Raw genomic sequence first — 19,514 nt, 5'->3', positions numbered from 1 at the left:
CTACGTTTTCCGGCGTGCAGCGCGACCGAGAGCGCGGGCTCGAACAGCCCCTCATTCTCGCCAATCATCCGGTCGCAGCAGGATGATGCAAACGCGTCGGGCGCTGACAAGTGACGGCATTCTGGCTCGCGACCGCGGCGGCGTGGTTAGCCCCGGCAATAGGCGCAACGGCGGAGGGGACTGCAGGGACGACGACGCCGGGGCGGGCGCTGTGCGCAGAGGGGAGTGGTAGGCGGGCGGCGCCGGCGGCTTCAACTGCGGCAGCCACGGCTAGGGCGACGGAAGAAGGAACCCCGTCAGCCGGCGGTCGAGTTAGGCCTAAGCTGCGAGTGGAGCCGCTATCTCTGTCCTCTGCGGGGGATCTCCATAGAGACTGTGACATACACAGAGGAGGGGGTCCGCGAGTAGCTACCGGACCGGAGCCAGCTACTCGGCCTCTGTCGCCGCCACCGCCTTCCCTGCTGCCTGTGCGCATTCTCTCTCCACTCTGCTCGCAACCTCGCGGTTCCTGTAGTGCCTGTACCCTACGGTGTGGGCAGTCGGACGGGCTTTTGGGCTGGGGGTGGGCGGGGGGTGCTCTAAGGCGCCCGCCTTTGCCTCTCCCACCCCCTTACCCGCCCCGGAGCGGGAAGCAGTGGAGGCTCGGCCATGGCCTCGGGAGCCGGAGGAATAGGAGGGGGCGGTGGCGGCAAGATCCGGCCGCGGCGTTGCCACCAGGGGCCAATTAAGCCTTACCAGCAGGGGCGACAAAAGCACCAGGTACGAGACCCCGACTCCTTAGTGGTTTTGCGGATCGGGAACTTGGCGGGAGGGAACAGGCGTTGAGGGACTCTGGAGCCCCACGTGGAGCGGACGAGAGGGCCTGAGGAGGGATCCGAGCGAGGCGGGGGCAGCTTAGGCCGCTGGGGTGGCGACGGGAAGTGGGCTGAGACAGGCCGACCCTGGTCGCACACACGTGTGGTTCGCGCCGCCTCTTGCCAACCCTGCGGGGCTGGGGCTTCCCCCAGCCGGCGCAGCGCGGGAACAGAAATTCTAGGCCCACGGAGCGCGCGTTTCTTTCGTTTTTGGCGGGGATTCGGGGTTAGAGGGTATTACGTCCTCTCCAGGGAGAATGGAAGATGTGGCGGGATGCTCTTACGCGTGTTGTTTTCTAGTCTCCCGCTGCTCAGTGTTTGTGGGGAGGGGGCTGCCCAGAGGAAATCTGTCTCCGGGGCCGTGGGGATTGGTGAGGGTACTGTTACTCAGAAAGTGGAATAACCTAGTCTCAGTTTAGTAATTAGCTCTCCCTCTTTCCTGCCCACATCCTCTCCCGAATCTGAGAGCAATGGCTTGGGTTCCCCCCGCCCCCCTCAACCGGCTTGTAGTTACCTTGGCATTGGGGCATTTTGAAAGTCCCTCTGAGCCCTTCCGTGTCTTCTCTGCCGTGAGACTCTTCCCTACCACCCCTCACCGCTGGTGTCCCCCATCCTCTTTTATTTTGGAGGTTAGAATAGGCTATTATGCACAGTTGACCAGGACGCCACTTCTGATCTCATACACAAAATATTTTAACATTATGGGGCGTATTCCAGAAGTTTAGGTACTTTTGACGCTCCAGGAATCTTGGAGGTGTTACCATTTAACCACCTTGCGTACACTTGAGCGTTTGAAATTATGAAAAGGAATTTATCCTAAATGTAAAAGAGACACTTGATTCTCAGAAAATTACATTTTTAAATGTTACTTGCTTGTTATGGGGGTTGAGTAGGAAAATGTTAATTTACTTTAATAACAATCACATAAAACTCAATGATACTAAGGTGGGAAGTAAGTATGTGTCTTAAACTTGTTAAAAAACAAAAATATATGAGAAGGGTCTGATAACTTGTTGCATGCTTTTTAAAGGTAGACTTTCTAGATTGTTTTATGCTGGGTGATGATGAATATTGAACACTTTAATATGTTTGCTGGTGGTGGTAAATTGTATCATTAAAAACAATTTTTAAAGTAAAGATTTGGGGGAAATGTTTAATAGCAAGAATTGTGGTTTACAGTGTTACCTATCTTTCTACTAGCAGGGGTGTCCACCTGCCACGTGAGGCCCAGGATGGCTGTGAATGTGGCCCAACACAAAATCATAGATTTATTTAAAGCGTTATGAGATTTTTTTGGTGATTACGTGTTGCAGTGTATTTAATGTGTGGCTCAAGACAACTCTTCTTCCAGTGTGGTGCAGAGACACCAAAAGGTTGGACACCCCTGTATGATTAGAAGTCTTGGCATTACTATTACTCCCACCAGTTTCCCCCCAGATATAAAAAGAAAGTGCTTAGATTTCAGATTTCTTTGTGAGGGCCAGGGGTACTTGCAGGCAGATTTAAGATTAGAATTCAGGTCACAAGCCTGGCCATTTAACCTAATCCTTTTGTAGAATGGAAGTTAGACACATGCTTTCTGTTTCTCTTGAAGAGTAAATGTCTTGAGTGCTTCCTTAGGTCTCCTTAAAAGAAAGTTAGTACATAAAGAGAAATGTTTTAAATACAGATTATTGTCTGGACAGAGTTTAGAAAGGGGCTAATATATTCTGGGTGGCAAAAGATAAAATCACAGTTTATTTTTAAATGTACTTAAATCAAAATCTAAATTAAGGTAAATGATTCTTTAACAATATAACACCTATGGTCCAACCTGTGTTAGAGCTGATATAATTTTAGGCTGTGTAGTTTTGTTTTAGAGTTTGATAATTCATCATTTCCTCCATCTAAACTGCTTTCACATTTTTGCCTTAGCCATTTAATTGGAAAAGCAAAAAAATTTAGCTTTTGAATTGGTATTAAAGGTGTTTGGGGGTTTCTTGATCAACACTGTAGGTGTTACTTAATATTGTCAGAAACTACCAAAGGAAAGTATCCAAGAGCATACAAAAGAATATTCTTTAATATTATCAATTTAAAAAAATCTTAAAAATAAGGACTACTTTTTACTGGAACTTTTGGGACTTGCTGTCACCGCTCTGTTTTGCAGCAGTTGCTGAGTCATCATGAATAGCAGGCAACTTCATGACATGGCATGTTTTATACTAATGTTATTTGATTAAGTGTCTGAGGGTTTCTGGGCAAAAATGACGTTTTGGGTTGTGTAGTAGAGGGTAGGAATAAGAATGAGAGGTCTGGCACTGTTAGTTAATGGATGTTTGCCATTGCCTGTCAGGCCAACTAGCTTGTGCAGTCACGCAGTACCTGTGACTTTTGCATGTGTTTAACTGACTTGTAATTTCCTGTTTTGACTTCTGGTTTAGCTCTGCTGAAATACATACGAAGTTTGTATTTTTACTTTTAACTTCTGATCTTTAAAAAGCCATCTTGCTTGACTTTGTGGAGACAGAACTCTATTCTTAACTGACTTACTGAAGGGTAATAACTTAAGAATCATATAAGTATGTATGAAGAACATCATTCTCACTTGCCTTTTCTCTTTCCCCCTAATTCTTAGCTCACACATTTAGGAAATGGTGTCATTTTTCTAGTTGGGAGTGAACAGGTCATTAAAGAGGATGTGGTTAGTTCTTGTCACCTGTTTAGTCTCCTTTCCGATTTCCTTTTTGTGCAGATTGTCAGGCCCAGAAAGTCAGCTCTGGAAGGTCAAGCTGCTTTTCTTAATAGCCACCACAAAACACTTGAGCCCATGGGCAAACCAGAACCTTGCCTCTGGAAGAATCTACTGCCACCTCCTGGTGAGAGGGAACTACTTATTTTTTGCCCTTTTTTTGCCGGGGGAGGGATGTGCTTCAGAGGTTTTGTCTTCTGGTTTGGAGCTAAGGGAATCCACTCATTTTATCTTTCTAGATGTAGTTTGTCTTACAAGTCACTTCCTGCATTTAGCTATTTCAGAAAGAGGGGAAATGAACCCCTTTATTCAGCAGCTTAGATAAGGTGCTGGCAAACTTCTGTAAAGGACCAGATAGTAAATATTTCAGGTTGTTGCTGCAAGTTCTTTGTTTTGTTTTTACAGCCCTTTAAAAATGTAAACACCATTCTTAGCCTGAGGCCTGTATAAAAACATTCCAAGGGCTGAATTTGGTTTATAGACCTTGGTTTGCCAAACCCTGTTTTATATATTGTGGGGGGGTGGTGGTGGTGGTGGTGGTGGTTGTTGTTGTTGTTGTTGTTTGCTTTGGTACAACATGATAACTTTCTTCCCAAATAAGTATGTCCTGCTTGGTATAGAAAGTCTAAGCATGTTTTCAGTTTTGAAAAGGAGGAATATTTAGAAGTTGAATATTTAAGTCATTCCTGAAGTCACTAAGTATTTTTGATTTTGATTTTATCTTTATCTTTATCTTAGATATTTAGTTGTTTCCATGGAAATAGAAATGAAAATAGTTGATAGGAAAAAAAGTACTATAATGAAGTCAAAGCATTTGGGTTTAGGTTCGTTCGGGTTCTGCCAGGACTTGTAATAAACTTGTAAATGAAGGACTCATTTGAAATTGCCGTGATTAGCTGTGGCTGTAGCTGTGACTATAGCTGTGGCCAGGCAGCACAGTTGGTTGGAGTGTTGTCCCATACACCAAAAGGTTGTGGGTTTGATCCTGGTTGGGGTGTGAATGGGAGGCAACCTATTGATGTTTCTTTCTCACAACAATGTCTGTCTGTCTCTTCCCCGCCTTCCTCTCTCTCTAGAATCAGTAAACATATCTTCAGGTGCAGATTTAAAAAATGAAGTTGTTGTGATTAAATAGAACCTTTTGATTTAAATGTTTTAATTCTCTCCAAATTTTGCTACCTCTTTGTAGAAGTTTTTTTTCCTTTATGTACCCAAACAATCTTTTATAGGTTCATATTGGATTAAAGGACTTGTTTGTTGAACAATGAGGCCAAACCTTAAACTATTACTACTCTTTTAAATACTTTTAAAATGGTTTCCTAATAGAAATGCCAGTTATTTAAGCATATAGGAAAATAAATTCAAATACCTATTTCAAAAAATGTAGTTTTTTTTTTGTTCGTGATGAGAGGCTCTTGTGTGTGATAGTTGATCAATTATTAATTTTTCTAATAAGATAAATGACAAAAATGTCCATATGTCATCTCCATTTCCTGGAAAGTCCCTGATGAGGCAGTTAGTTATCTATTAGTTTGAAGTAAAATGAAGCCTTTGGTCTGATGTCACTAATTAAAACATTTTATTAGGTACACCATGTTATTGGAAAGATGTAATGACCATGTATTTTCAAAAATGTTTTATTTGTAGCTACTTAGCTAATAGTCATGGTTGTAATATACTTGTAAAAGATTCTTCTGTTTTAGGAAGTGCATATACACCGAAAGTCTGACCACCAGATATAACACAATTTACTGTACTTACTGTCAGAAACTGGATAGTACAATGGCTTTTCTGTCTAGACGTGGTTCAGTTTGCTTGTCAGTTTGCTTGATTTCACTCTCTTTTTCATAGTGAGACTTAGTAAATGAACTCCAGTTCATTTTTCAATGAACTATATCCAGTTTTCAAACAGATTGTAGGAAAAGTGGGCAATATTTTATAGGTAACTTTGAGTGGGTTAAACTTCTTTAGTGTTTTATTGGATCTCTTATTGCTAGCTTGAAGGTCCTTTTAGGGATCCTTTTTCTTGTTTGATTACTGCTAATTTTTAATACCACTTCTATAACATGGCTAACTAAAAGTAAGATTAAGCCAGGTCCTGTGTCTCCCTACTGCAGCGGTGACAGAGAGTTTTGAAGGAGTTGGAGATATGTGGTCAATTGTAGTTTTTAATTTTTTAGCCAGAATAATTTTTTTGCTCATTTTCTGACATGATCTCTTGAGGTTGAGAAGAGAAATGAAAAGTTTGGATTTTAAGTGACTGAAGAATTTGGACTAACTGGATAGAGAAAGCTTGACTGCCCTGCCTATCTGTTGGTTGTAAAATATGACAACCAATAGTTTAGATTTGTAGCTTAAATTCAGATTACTGAAACTAGATCCATTATATCTGTATTAGAATGTGAATACTTCATTACTTTTTTCCCTCATGGAGATAACTGAATGTTAAAGTTAGACCAGAGATACATTGTTAAAAAAATAGTGGAAATACTGAAAGATTAGAATGGCATCTTTGTTTTTCCTTGTGTTTTAATAATTACATATTCTTTAAGTCTCATGTGAAATCTTGAGTTGTGAGCTCTTATTTTCACTTAGGCTTGGAGGGAGCAAGGGGGAACACTGATTAGACAGATTATATGAAATAAAACTTTCAAAAAGTTTGGAAAGGAGAGTCTGATGACACGGGAGTGAAGTGGGTAAGGAGAGTGTGCACAAAACCCTGGAAGAGAATTAAGGGTCAGTGACAGGCTGCAAAGAAATAGAGGCACTTGAAAGAGGAGATAGAAGTTAAAACTGTGTTTTCTGGTGGAATAAGGCTCCAGAACCTTAAAATGAAAGATGAATTATATTTGAAGTTAGAGGTCCAGTGAAGTTACTTGAGAAAGGAGATTTTATAATCTAAATAGTGCTACTTAATAGAGGATAATGTGAAGAGTTGAATAGAACTGAAGTCAAGAAAGTAGGAGTAGAGAACCCTATATAAGGGGAAGGAGGGCTATATAGCATTGAATTTTTTCAACCTTTTCCATCTCATTGGCACATACAAACTAATTACTAAAATTCTGTGGCACAACAAACAATATATTTTTCGCCAACCTGACCAAAAAATAGGTATAATTTTTATTCATTCACATCAGATGGCATGTGTTGGCTGTTGTCATTTTTCTATTTGACAGTCAAAGGGAAGAGAAGTCAGTGCCCCTGACTACTTAGGTACTGCATGGTTTAAAAATTCAGTGTGCTGCAGCACAGTGGTTGAAAATCGCTGCAGTATGGTAATGATAAGGGGTTGTTCACTTAGGAGAGATGTCTCTGGCTATTCTGAGATTACCAATTGATGAAAAGATATATGGGGGAAAAACATCTTTTTCATTACAAAGGAATTCTGAGTTGGGATTGTAGAATCCCTTGCCCCACCTCTGTCGCCTTTCATTAATTCTTGAACTCAGGTTAAATGTATTTTGGAAAGGTAATATATTCACAGTGCCTTATATACTAGTGTGCTTAATATGTGTGTGGTATTGAATTGAATTCACTTCTGCCTCCCAAATTGAGTATTTATTATAAATCTCATTGGAACTTTTGACATGTTTTGCCAAATGCAGAATCCTTAGTCCTTGGGGAGAAAATAAGTTTAGCCAGTCTAAGTTTCAAGACTCACTCCTTTATCCTTGAATTCAACCTTATTACTTATGATTTTCTAGAATAGACTTTGTTTTAGGGTTACAAGGAGTATTTTTAAGATTGCTTTTTAATAATCACTTGAAGATATGTTTGTTGATTTTTAGAGAGAGAGGAAGACCGGTGGTGGTGGTGGAGGGAGGAGAGAGTAAGAAACATCAGTGTGAGAGAGAAACATCTATTGGTTGCCCCCAATATGTGCCCCAACTAGGGATCACACCTACAACCTGAGTCTGTTCCCTAACCTGGAATGAAACCCTTGGCCTTTTGTTTTTCGAAATAAGGATGCTGCAAACAACTGAGCCAACCAGGCCAAGGCAAAATTTAAGTGTACTGTTTGTTTTGTTAATTTTTTTTAAAAAGACCATTAATTTTGCTTTCTTCAGCTACTTTTCTGCTTCTCTTTATTTAGTTGGCTTTATGTTAGTTAACATTCCAGAGGATGGTTCAATTTTCCTGTGCTCCTGGATAGCTTCACATGGTTTTTTTGGAGGTAGGGTTGTTAGTATAGCAACAAAAATAATATTTGCTTAAGGTGAAACTATTACAGCAAGCAAATATATTATTTAATTTTTTTTTAAAGATTTTATTTATTTATTTTTAGAGAGGGAGATAGAGAGAGAGAGAGAAACATCAATGTGCGGTTGCTGGGGGTTATGGCCTGCAACCCAGGAATATACCCTGGCTGGGAATTGAACCTGGGACACTTTGGTTCCCAGCCCACGCTCAATCCACTGAGCTACGCCAGCCAGGGCCTAATTTTAAATTCTAGAATTACTGATGTTCTTTTTAGAAATTTCTCATGGAATATTAATATGTGGGAATAAGAGGTTGGCTGAGCAGTACAGTTGTAGATAAATTGAAACCATGCGCCAATTAATCAGTGCACTGTACAGACTGTAATTTACCATCCTGTTTGACAAAAATTGCTATCATGTAGAAAAATTACCAGCCACTGTTGGCACATATAAGGTAGTAAGTGCCCCAGACTTTGAAGATCAGAGTAGGTTTCCTATAGGAAATGTACATCAAGTTATAAGGGTGGCAGTTAGGCTTACTGCTGAAGCCTCTGAAAGTAGGGAGTAAGCTAATCTGGTAAAATAGAACTTGAGTATTCACTTCTTCAGAGACCTTTACTAGTGTACCTCTATTTTTCCCTCATGTTTTTGTTAGAATGCTTTAAATGTCATAAAGCATTCTTTGTTTAGGTTCACATTAGAAACTGATTTACCCCATTTCTGTTAAAGATCTGAAACGTCTTCTCTCAAGAACTCCTGAAAAGAACCCTGGCTGGTATAGCTCAGTGAATTGAGTGCAGGCTGCAAACCAAAGGGTTACCAGTTCGATTCCCAGCCTGGGCATGTGCGTGGGTTGTGGGCCAGGTCCCCAGTATGGGGCATGCAAGAGGCAACCACACATTGATATTTCTCTCCCTGACTTTATCCTCTTCTGCTTTCTCTAAAAATGAGTAAATAAAATCTTAAAAAAAAAAAAAACCCTCCTGAAAAGAGAGACCTTTTTTGGTAATAGAATCAAAGGAACCTATTCTACCACAACAAAACTATTTTTCCCCTTTCCTAGCGTCCATCAACTCTTTTCTCAAATTTCCATTAGTGGCTGAAGTCTATCTTTAGTACTTCCAAACTTAAAAAATTGCCAAGCTGGGAAGCAAGTTCTCCAAATTTAGTTGAGACACATGGTTCCTTTTACCTCTTTATATTCTCCTACCCAGTTCTGTGTGTGGTCGGATTTCTTTTACTTAGCAGCTTTAAAAAACTCTTGTATCTGGTAGTTGGTTAGAAGTGTCAAGTCTTTAACACTGGAAGTTATCGTTTCAAAGGTAGTCTTTTATGTCAATGTCTGGTTTGATTTTCAGAGTTGATATTATAAAGTAGATATTTATAAAAATTGATGTGATGTAATTTGATAAATAATGAGATAATCATGGAAATAGGGTGATCTTTTATATAAAACTTTGGTGTAGTTAATTAAGCTTATACTCAGGGTTATGTTTACTCTGGTCTTAATTAGGATAACAGTCATTAAGTGTTTAGAGGATTTCAGTGCTTTGGTTCTCAAACTGTAATTGGCAGAAGAATTGCCTCAGAGCTTTAAACAAACTTCCATTTCCAGCATGCTCAAGGGCGACACCAAAACTGCTGGTCCGAAGACTTCACTTTGAAGACCACTGTTTGAGTCCTATTATAGTGACTAGATATTTAAGCTACAGAACAAAAGATTGCACATAGATTCTCACATATGTACACGATTAAAGGGGGATTAAAAAAACTCACTTTGGGGTATATTCATTGATTTTAGAGAGAGAAGGGGGGGAGAGAGAGACAGAGGAACATCCATGTGAGAGAAAAACATCGATTGGTTGCCTCTCACACACACTCCTACCAGGGATTGAACCCTCAACGTAGTATGTTCCCTGACTGCAGATTGAACTGCAACCTACTGATGCTCCTGGTGATGCTCCAACCAAGCCCCTTGGCCAGGGCTGAAAGGGAATTTTGACGGACCCTTATTTAAGGTCATCATATTTTGCATGTATTAAAAAGATTACCAGAAGCTTGGTCAGTGTGTACCAAGGACACTGCTAAATTTGAGTCTTTGCACTTCTTATTCTCTCAGTTTATAATACCTCTCCACTAGAAATTTGCATGGCTCATTCCTCAGTTTGGTTTTAGGTCTTTGCTTATATAAAACACCTATCCCATTTTCCTCCCCAGCTTTATTTTCATTCATAGCACCGAAGTCATCATATTATGTGTTACGTATTATGTTTACTAGTTTTTTCATTTGTCTCCCTAACTTAGACCATAAATTCTAAGAAGGCAGGAACTTGTTTCTTGCTGTTTCCTGGTGTTTTGTGCTTCACGAGTAGCATGCGACCAATAAGTATTGACAATAAGTTAGATAAAGAAAAGCAGTGTCTGCTTTTATATCTGTGAGTTAGATAAGATTTTGAAATATTCACCAAAATAAAGCTGCTTTTCTGGCCTATTTGTATACTTTTTAACAGAGATAAAGATTGGATGGTGTAACTTTTTGGGTAATAAGAGTACTTCCCCAAGTGTGGTACATATGTTCCATTGTTGTTAGAGAAGCTGAATCTAACTGACAGCATGGACTTTTTAGTTTTCATGTTAATTAGATAAAAAAATTTAACAGGTAGCCCTGCTGTATCAATACCTTAGGGACCCAGCAAGAAACAATTCACTCTGGGTGGTTCAGCTGAAGTATTGAATATCTTTAAGAGAGTCTACTTACAGATATGCTGGTGATTAAAGGGATACATACAGAATAGCAAGAGACCCAGAGACTAGCAGTAGCAGAAGCTGCTACCATCCCTAGGACTGGAAAGGATAAAGGTGTACCTGGACTAGAGAAGGAACCACTTGGCTGAAAACTAGTTTTAGAGAGGGAACACTTAAGTAGAGAAGGGAACACAGGAAAAAAGACTTCTTTCTTCCTATCCTCTGATATCTGGTATTCTTGAGTATCTCTTGTAGGCCAGTTCTTCCAGAAGCCAACTTTGTGGGATAGCCTATCAAGAATGGAGTGAGGGCCTGGGCTGGTAGCTCAGTTGGTTAGAGCATCATCCTGATATGCCAAGGTTGCAGGTTTGATTCCCTATCAGGTCACACATAAGAATCAACCAATGAATGCATGAATAACTGGAACAACAAATCAATGTTTCTCTTCTTTCTCTCTCTGTCCTCCCCCTTCCTCCCTCCCCTCTCTCTTCCTCACCCTTCTCTCTCTGAAATCAGTAAATAAAATTTTTTTTAAAAGAATGAGGGAAGAGCAAGTGAAGACCAGCATAACATGAAATTTGTAAACTGATAGATTTTATTATGTAGGCAAAGCTAGATTTGTTAAGAGAAATGAGTGGATAGAATGACAGACACTAAATAATAGTACAGGTAAAACTCATGGCCATAGTTTGAGAAACTGGGGAACTAGTTCTTTAAGCTGCATTGTATTCTGCACAGTCCATTGTACAATTGGGTTTTCTCATTCATTTTAGAATATTTTATTGTGATAGGTAGGGTGGAGTAAAAGTAAGTTTATAGTTGTGAGTATACAAAACAGCTTCTTGTTATATTATCATTTATTAATTATATTATTTTCCACATGAACAAACTATACACCTACATTTCCCTCATCCTGTATTTTAATTGTTGTCTCACCAGTATTCCACATTATATGTTTTCCAAATAACTGAATCTTAAGACTTTTAAATACGCATAATTTTACTAACTTCTTGTAAAGGGACCGTTCCCTTAAAATGTGCTATAATATTGTTAAATATATCTAATTTCCTAATCTCTTCAACTAGAATGGTGGTTCACAAACTTCAGCATACATCAAAATCACTTGTTTTTGTTAAAACAGGTGAGCTCTATTTCCTGAGTTTTATAGTTCTGGGATAGGACCTGAGGTGATGCCGATATTTCTGGTAAAGGGACCACTAGTACTAGAGTATACTGAGTTTAATTTAACTTTGTTTTAAATCTTCATCCAAGGATATGTTTATTGAATTTTTTTTTTTAAGAGAGAGATGGGGGTGTGGAGAGAGAGAGAGAGAGAGAGAGAGAGAGAGAGAGAGAGAGAGAGGAGTGAAACATGATGTGAGAGAAAAACATCAGTAGCTTGCCTCCTGTATGTGCCCCGGGTAGGGATCAAACCCACAACCTAGATATATGCACTAATCTGGAATTCTGGAATCGAACTCACAACCTTTTGGTGTATGGACGACATTCTAACCAACTGGGATATCCTGCCAGGGCTTGTTTAACTTTTCTTGATTACTTAGGTTCACTTACCCTACTACAGAAGTACACTGAAGTATAGGCATGTTTGTTTTCTTATAATGGTTCCAGATCAGTTTTATTTATTGTCAAGGTTTCGTGCTGTCATTCATTGTGCCATTAGTAACCCCTCTCTCTCATTGTAATTTTCTTTTTAAAAAAAGATTTTATTTATTTATTTTTAGAGAGAGGGGAAGGGAGGGAGGAAGAGAGGGAGAGAAACATCAATGTGTGGTTGCTCCTTGTTCATCCCCCACTGGGAGACCTAGCCTGAAACCCAGGCATGTGCCCTGACTGGGAATTGAACTGGCAATCCCTTGGTTCGCAGGCCCACACTCAATCCACTGAGGTATACCAGCCAGGGTCATTGTAATTTTCTTGTACTAAGCTGCTGTGGCCTCAGATAGATAAATTGGTTAGATTTTAGTTTAGAGAAGAGAAGATCTCCAAGCAAAGTTTATGAGCTTTAGTGAAGGAGCTTTATTATGTCCATTTTGACTGTCTAATTTTGATTACTGATTATTTTCCATGATATCAAATGTTGCCACAGAAGTGACCTTTGGTTAAGTATAGTATTCATTTAAGTTCTGTACATGCCACAGGTGAGTAGGGATCACAGGAATCTTTGATACTGTTAGTAGCTTAACACCTTAGAAGAAGTCCACAAAAAGCTTAATTTCTGCTAAATTCTTGCTGTAGCGCTTTAGCTAATTTATCATTTCATATCAAGTATGAGTCTTATGTTTTTCAGGTCTTATTTAAGCTGTATTATAGTTTTGTAAGCACTTTCTTGAAATATGAGGGGAGGTAAATATATACTAAGTTTAAGTAAAAGTAAGTATTTTTCATACATTTAAAATTGGATGTATGTTTTTATAAATGTTAAATTTGGATGTAGGTTTATAACATTTGTTTCCAAAGTCACTAATACTATGTAACATTAGCATAAAAAATGGAAATAGTGAATTTGTGTTTTTCAGTAGTGAGTATTCTAGGGTTGTTGGCCTCATGTTTGTGAGAGAGCTTACATTATAGATCTGTTTAAAATATCTGTTTGGAGAATATGTGGAAAAATAATTATATATTTTCCAGTTGTTACCTACACCTTTTTAACAATAAGGAAAATACTATTCAAGTGCCTGTATCAGAGGTGCCTTCTATCTTTTCGGTTGACAGGATCTTTCAAGGCCTCTTTGTCTTAGGTTTGCTTTCGTGGTTGATTTATATGTTCTGCCTTGACTTTATTGTTCTTTTGTACCTGCCAGTTCATTTTTTCCCTTCTGTGACTTTTTCTCTGAAATTCTGCTAATGCTACTTATAGGAAGGCTATTGTTGCCTAAAATTGGTTGCCTCACTCCATTTTGTTTCTGTGACTATTTTTTTCCTAATTAGTAATAAGATTATCAGTATATGTTTGTTAATTTTTTAAATTGCAAAGTGCATTCACATATTCCACTGGATCTTCATTGTAATACTTATCAGGTAGTAGCAGGAGGGGGTGTAATTCTAATTTTACCTAGAGTTACTCCAAGTACAAGGAGGTTATATTCAAACTTCAGTTCCTACCAACCCACCTATGCTTTTACTCTGTCCTAATAAATATATTTGTATCTGGAGTGAATTATTTAACTTCATTGTACCTCCATCCATAAAGTGGCACTATTAATACCAACTTCATAATAGTACTGTGAGGATTAAATTGAATAATCTGTATAAACTGCTTTGTAGAATAGTGCCTGGCACACAGCAAAACTACAATACATGTTAATACTAATAGTTGTTATACTCCATTTTTCTCCCATTGAAAAACATCTTAGATTATTTCTTGAGTTTATTATGCTCGATTAGTTGTCTTATTACCTGTCTTTTAAAAAAAAAGTCTTTAGTTTTATATGTCCAAACTTTTCGTTTTAAAAGAATATGCAATAAAATAACTGCTTGAGGAAGCTGTTGGAGGTATTTATATTGCTCCTTTTAATATGCTGAGATCAAAATGGATGCCTTTTCTCAGATTATAACATTTTAGTGCATATCTTATTACTAAATTTAAAATTTATATGTCTCTATTTGATGCCCTATTGGTTTTTTTTAAAGATTAGAATAATATGGCCGTTTGGGGTAATTATTAATTCATGGATATATGTATGTAGAAGAAAGAAAAAGTAGGAATTTGTCTATAGCATTTGTAAAATACCATTATGTCAGCATTAGCTCAAGGAACTGAATTTTAGGAAACTTTGTTGGAAATAATTGTGTTTTTCCTGGTAATGGCTTTCTGTAAGTTGGTATTTAAAAAGATAAATTTCTAAAATTGCTTTATGTGTTTCCCCCCCTCCCCCCCAACAGGGCATTCTTAGCAGGGTTACAGAATCAGTTAAGAATATCGTGCCAGGATGGCTACAGAGATACTTCAACAAGAATGAAGAAGTATGCAGCTGCTCCACAGACACAAGAGAGATACCACAGTGGCCAGAAAGTAGAGATGATGATCATCTGATATATGCTGATGAGGAGAGCACTAATATTCATGATGGGAGAATCACTCCTGATCCAACAGTAAGAAATACAGAAGGTAAATGGAATGTGAATATTTTGTTATGAAATACAGGTTTTCATTTCTTAATATGAAGTATTTTTATATTACCTGTCTGTGGTAAACCCAACTGGGTAGTACATAAAAACATGTAGGAAAAGGATGATGATCAGGTTCAAATTAGGTACGTTCCTTATTTTTTAGCTTTTTGTCTGTTAAGGGTGGCTGATACATTATATCAGCTAAGAGTACAAGCTCAGATTTTAGACTTGCCTTAGGAAGTCTACAAATGTTTTCAAGCCATCATTTGTTAGATGTGTGGCTTTGGGCAAGATAATTTGTATTCTCATAAATTCTTATGAAAATAAATGTGAAGACTTTAGAGTAAGTCTTGGCACTAAGGTAGAACTATATAACTTACCTGTTACAGTGAAACTGATAATGCCATGAATTTGGGTATGGTATAACTTCAGTTGGCTCCTGTCCTCTCTGCAGCAGCTCAACTGGGTCATTTCATTAATCTTACAATTAAGCAACTCTGCATTTTATTTTAAATTTTTTAAAATTATATTTTATTGTTTATGCTGTTACAGTTGTCCCAGTTTTTCCCCCTTTGCCCCTCTCTCCTCAGCATCCCTCTGCTCCCTCAGGAAATCCCCATACTTGTCCATGTCCATGGGTCATGCATATATAATCTTTGGCTACTCTATTCCCTGTGCTCTACTTTACATCCTAATGGCTAGTCTGTAACAACCAATTTGTACTTCTTAGTCCCTTCCTTTTTTTTGCTTATCCTCCTGACCTCCCATCTGGCAACCATCAAAATGTTGTCTGTATCTATGCATCTATTTTTGTTTTGCTTGTTTATTTTAATTTTTAGAATTAATCATTGATAGATAGGTATTTATTGCCATTTTATTATTCATATTTTTATGTTATTCTTAAGGAAGACCCTTTAACATTTCATACAGTACGGGTTTGCTGGTGTGAAGTCTATTAGCTTTTTCTTGTCTGTAAAGAATCAAAGTTCTTTTTCCTTTGATTCTAAATGATAGCTTTGCTGGGTAGATTAATCTTGGTTGTAGGTCCTTCATTTCGTCACTTTGAATATTTCTTGCCAGTTCCTTCTAGCCTGCAAAATTTATTATGAGAAATCAGTTGACAGTCTTATGGGGGTACCCTTGTAGGTAACTAACTGCTTTTCTCTTGTGGCTTTTAAGATTGTGTCTTTGTCTCTAACCTTTAGCATTTTGATTACGATGTGTCTTGGTGTTGGCTTCTTTGGGGTCATCTTGTTTGAGACTCTCTGTGCTTCCTGGACTTGCATGTCTATTTCCCTCACCAAGTTGGGTAAGTTTTCTATCATTTCTATCATTTTCTTCTATCAAATGGGTTTTCAGTTTCTTGTTCTTTCTCTTCTCCTTCTGGGGCATCCTTATGATACAAATGTTGATATGCTTGAATTTCTTCCAGAGGCTCCTGACACTATCCTCATAGGTTTTGGATTCTTTATTCTTCATGATGTTCTGGTGGTCTGTTTGTTCCTTCCTTATATTCCAAACTGCTGATTTGATTCTTGGTTTCACCAACTCAACTGTTGGTGCCCTGAAAACTGTCTTTATTTCAATTTGTTTATCCTTCATTTATGACTGCATCTATTTTTAATGCTATTGAGGTGCTCGCAAAGTTCCTTGAGCATCCTTACAACCAGTGGTTATTTATTTATTTATTTATTTATTTATTTATTTTTAGAGAGAGAAGGAAGGGAGATAGAGATAGAGATAGAGAGAGAGAGAGGGAGAGAAACATCAATGTGCGGTTGCTGGGGGTTATGGCCTGCAACCCAGGCATGTACCCTGACTGGGAATCGAACCTGTGACGCTTTGGTTCACAGCCCGCGCCCAGTCCATTGAGCTACGCCAGCTAGGGCTACAACCAGTGTTTTGAACTCAGCATCTAGCAGATTGCTTGTCTCTAGTTTGTCCAGTTTTTTTTCTGGAGTTTTGTTCTGTTCTTTCATTTGGCTCATATTTCTTTGTCTCCTCATTTTGGCAGCCTCCCTGTGTTTGTTTCTACGTATTAAGTAGAGCTGCTTAATTGATAGGTCCAGACTTGGTACAGTGGCCTTATGTAGTAGGTGTCTTGTACGGTCCAGTAGCACAGCCTTCCCTGTTATTCGAGCTGGGTACTCAAGGTGTAACTACTCAAGGTGGGCTGTATACACACTCCTGTTGTTTTTGAGGCTTGATTACTGTTGGCATGCCAGAGGTCAGCCACAAACTGTGTTCTGTCTGGGGTTACATAGCATAACCTACAAAGTGATCTGCAGATGTCTAATCGCTTGACTGGGCCTGGAGGTGCCCTAGTGAGGCCAAGCTGTGAATCATGGTTGGCTGCTGATAGTGCCGAGCACGTACAGGTAGGTAGTGCTAAGTACAGATAGTGCTGCTGTACTTAGCAAGAGATAGAGGGTTCATCTGAAGCCAAATGCTGCTTGTTTGACAAAATTTAGGAAAATCTGAAGCACTGGCCAAGACAGACTATTCCTGTGGAAAAGTCACCGGAAATAGCTTGGTTGGGCCTGAAAGTTGGGTGGGGAAGGATCTCAGGGAATCACTGGAGTGGGACAAACAGTGAGCCAAGTAGATGGAATAATCTCAGATATGGGTGACTGCCTGCCTGCCGGCTCTATGGCTTTGTGGGAGAAGGATTCACAAAAGGAATAATGGCCTCTGTCAGCCTTCTCTGGAAGAAAGTTGACCCCTGCTCTTGCCCTGATGGTGGACAATTTAGTTCCTCCCCATGTATCTCTGATGCTTTTCAAGCTGCTGCCCCGATGCTGGAGTTCAGAGGGAGTGAATCAGATTAATTCAGTTTGCGGGACCTTTAAGAGGAACTGCATGAGATCCCAGCAGTTTCTGTCTTCCACAGCCTGAATCCCACTGGTTTTTAATCAGAACTTATGGGAACTTATCTTCCTGGCCCTGGAACCTTGGTCTGGGAAGTGTGGTATGGGGCTGGAATCCCTTGTTTCTGAGATAACCTCCTGATTTTTATATGCCGCATGTGGGTATGGAACTGGTCTGTTTCACGTCTCCACCCCCTCCCCCTACTAGTCTTGATGAGGCTTCTCTTTTAATTTCATAGTTGGTTTCTTCTTTAGTTATGTAGTTGTAGGACTTCCATTCACCTGTATTTCTGATAGTTCTGAAAGATGGTGGTTCTGTAGCTTAGTTGTAATTTTGATGGAGTTGTGTGAGGAGGTGAGTTGTGTTTACCTAGGCCATGATCTTGACTAGAAGCCTCAAGTGACTGCATTTTTTAAAAAATATATTTTGTTGATTGTGCTATTAGAGTTGTCCCATTATGTCCCCCTTTGCACCCCTCTGCTTGTAACTTCCTTCCCTCCAGCAGTCCCCCACCTGAGTTAATATCTGTGGGTCATGCATGTAAGGTCTTGGGCTTCTCCATTTCCTATACTATTCTTAACCTCCCCCTCTCTATTTTGTTCCTACTAATTATGCTGCCTTATCCCTGCACAATTTCCCCCTTCCCCATCCCAGCTGCTAACCCTCCAAATGATATACCTGTGTTCTGGTTGTTTGCGTAATTTTTTTTTTTTAACAGTCACTTGTTGATACTTGTGAATTTGTAGCCTTCCCCCCCCCTTATTTATTTATTTATTTATTTACTCACTACTTTATTTATTTATTTATTTTTAGAGAGGGAAGGGAGGGAGATAGAGAGAGAGAAACATCAGTGTGTGGTTGCTGGGGGTTATAGCCTGAAACCCAGGCATGTACCCTGGCTGGGAATCGAACCTGCCACACTTTGGTTCTCAGCCCGCGCTCAATCCACTGAGCTACACCAGCCAGGGCTAATTTGTAGCCTTTTTAATGTTCATGGTTTTGATCTTCTTTCTCTTAAGTAAGTCCCTTTAACATTTCATATAATATGGGTTTGGCGATGATGAACTCCTTTAGCTTTAAAGTCTGGGAAGTACTTTATCTGCCCTTCATTCTAAATGATAATCTAGGTTGTAGGTCCTTGCTTTTCATCACTTTGAATACTTATTGCCACAGTCTCTTCTCGCCTGCAAAGTTTCTTTGGGAAATCAGCTGAGTGTCTTATGGGAACTCCTTTGTAGTTAACTCTGCTTTTCTCTTGCTGCTTTTAAAATTCTCTCTTTATCTTTAACCTTTGGCATGTTAATTCTGATGTGTCTTGGTGTGGTCCTCTTTGGGTCCAACTTGTTTGGGTCTCTGTGCTTCTTGGATTTGTATATCTACTTCCTTTGCTAAATTAGGGAAGTTTTCTTTCATTATTTTTTCAAATAAGTTTTCAGTTTTTTGTTCTTTCATTTCTCCTTCTGTTACCCCTATGATTTGGATGTTGGAATATTTAAAGTTGTCCCAGAGGTTCCTAAGCCTATTCTCGTTTTTTTTTTAATTCATTTTTCTTCCTACTGTTCTAATGGAATGCCTTTTCCTTCTTTGTGTTCCAAGTCTTTGGTTTGATTCTTGGCTTCATTCTTTCCACTGTTGGTTCCCTGTAGATTTTTAAAAAAATTTCACTTAGTGTAACCTTCACGTCTTCCCAGATTTTTTTGCCATTCTCCATCAGTTCTTTGAGCATCCTGATCACCAGTGTTTTGAACTCTGCATCTGATAGGTTGGCTGTATCTGTTTCATTTAGTTCTTTTTCTGGAGTTTTGTTCTGTTATTTCATTTGGGCCATATCTCTTAGTCTCTTCAATTTGGCAGCCTCCTTGTATTTGTTTCTGTGTATTAGGTACAGTGGCTTCGACTGCCTATCTTAGTAGTGTGGCCTGTGTAGAAAAGGCACTTGTAAATTGTGTTGGGTGGAGCCTTAGGTAATTGCCAGGGTAGGGCTGC

The 19,514-nt window shown here is 39.2% G+C and overlaps 1 protein-coding gene across 2 annotated transcripts in view; it reads left to right on the top strand.

Moving 5' to 3' along the window:
* Positions 1–629: 629 nt before the first annotated feature.
* Positions 630–19,514, top strand: part of NUP153 (nucleoporin 153) — a 75,757-nt gene continuing 56,872 nt past the window's right edge. For both annotated transcript variants that reach the window (XM_045847050.1, XM_045847049.1), the window contains exons 1-2: positions 630–759; positions 14,433–14,658. In XM_045847050.1, the coding sequence (XP_045703006.1) occupies positions 649–759; positions 14,433–14,658 (337 nt within the window). In that variant the 5' untranslated portion in view covers positions 630–648. The remainder of the gene's footprint in view (positions 760–14,432; positions 14,659–19,514) is intronic.

This window comes from Phyllostomus hastatus, unplaced genomic scaffold (genome assembly GCF_019186645.2).
Source record: "Phyllostomus hastatus isolate PE091 unplaced genomic scaffold, TTU_PhHast_1.1 phas_contig_524, whole genome shotgun sequence".
In the NCBI taxonomy this organism is placed as follows: Eukaryota; Metazoa; Chordata; class Mammalia; order Chiroptera; family Phyllostomidae; genus Phyllostomus; species Phyllostomus hastatus.
This window is presented reverse-complemented; position numbering and strand designations above follow the sequence as displayed.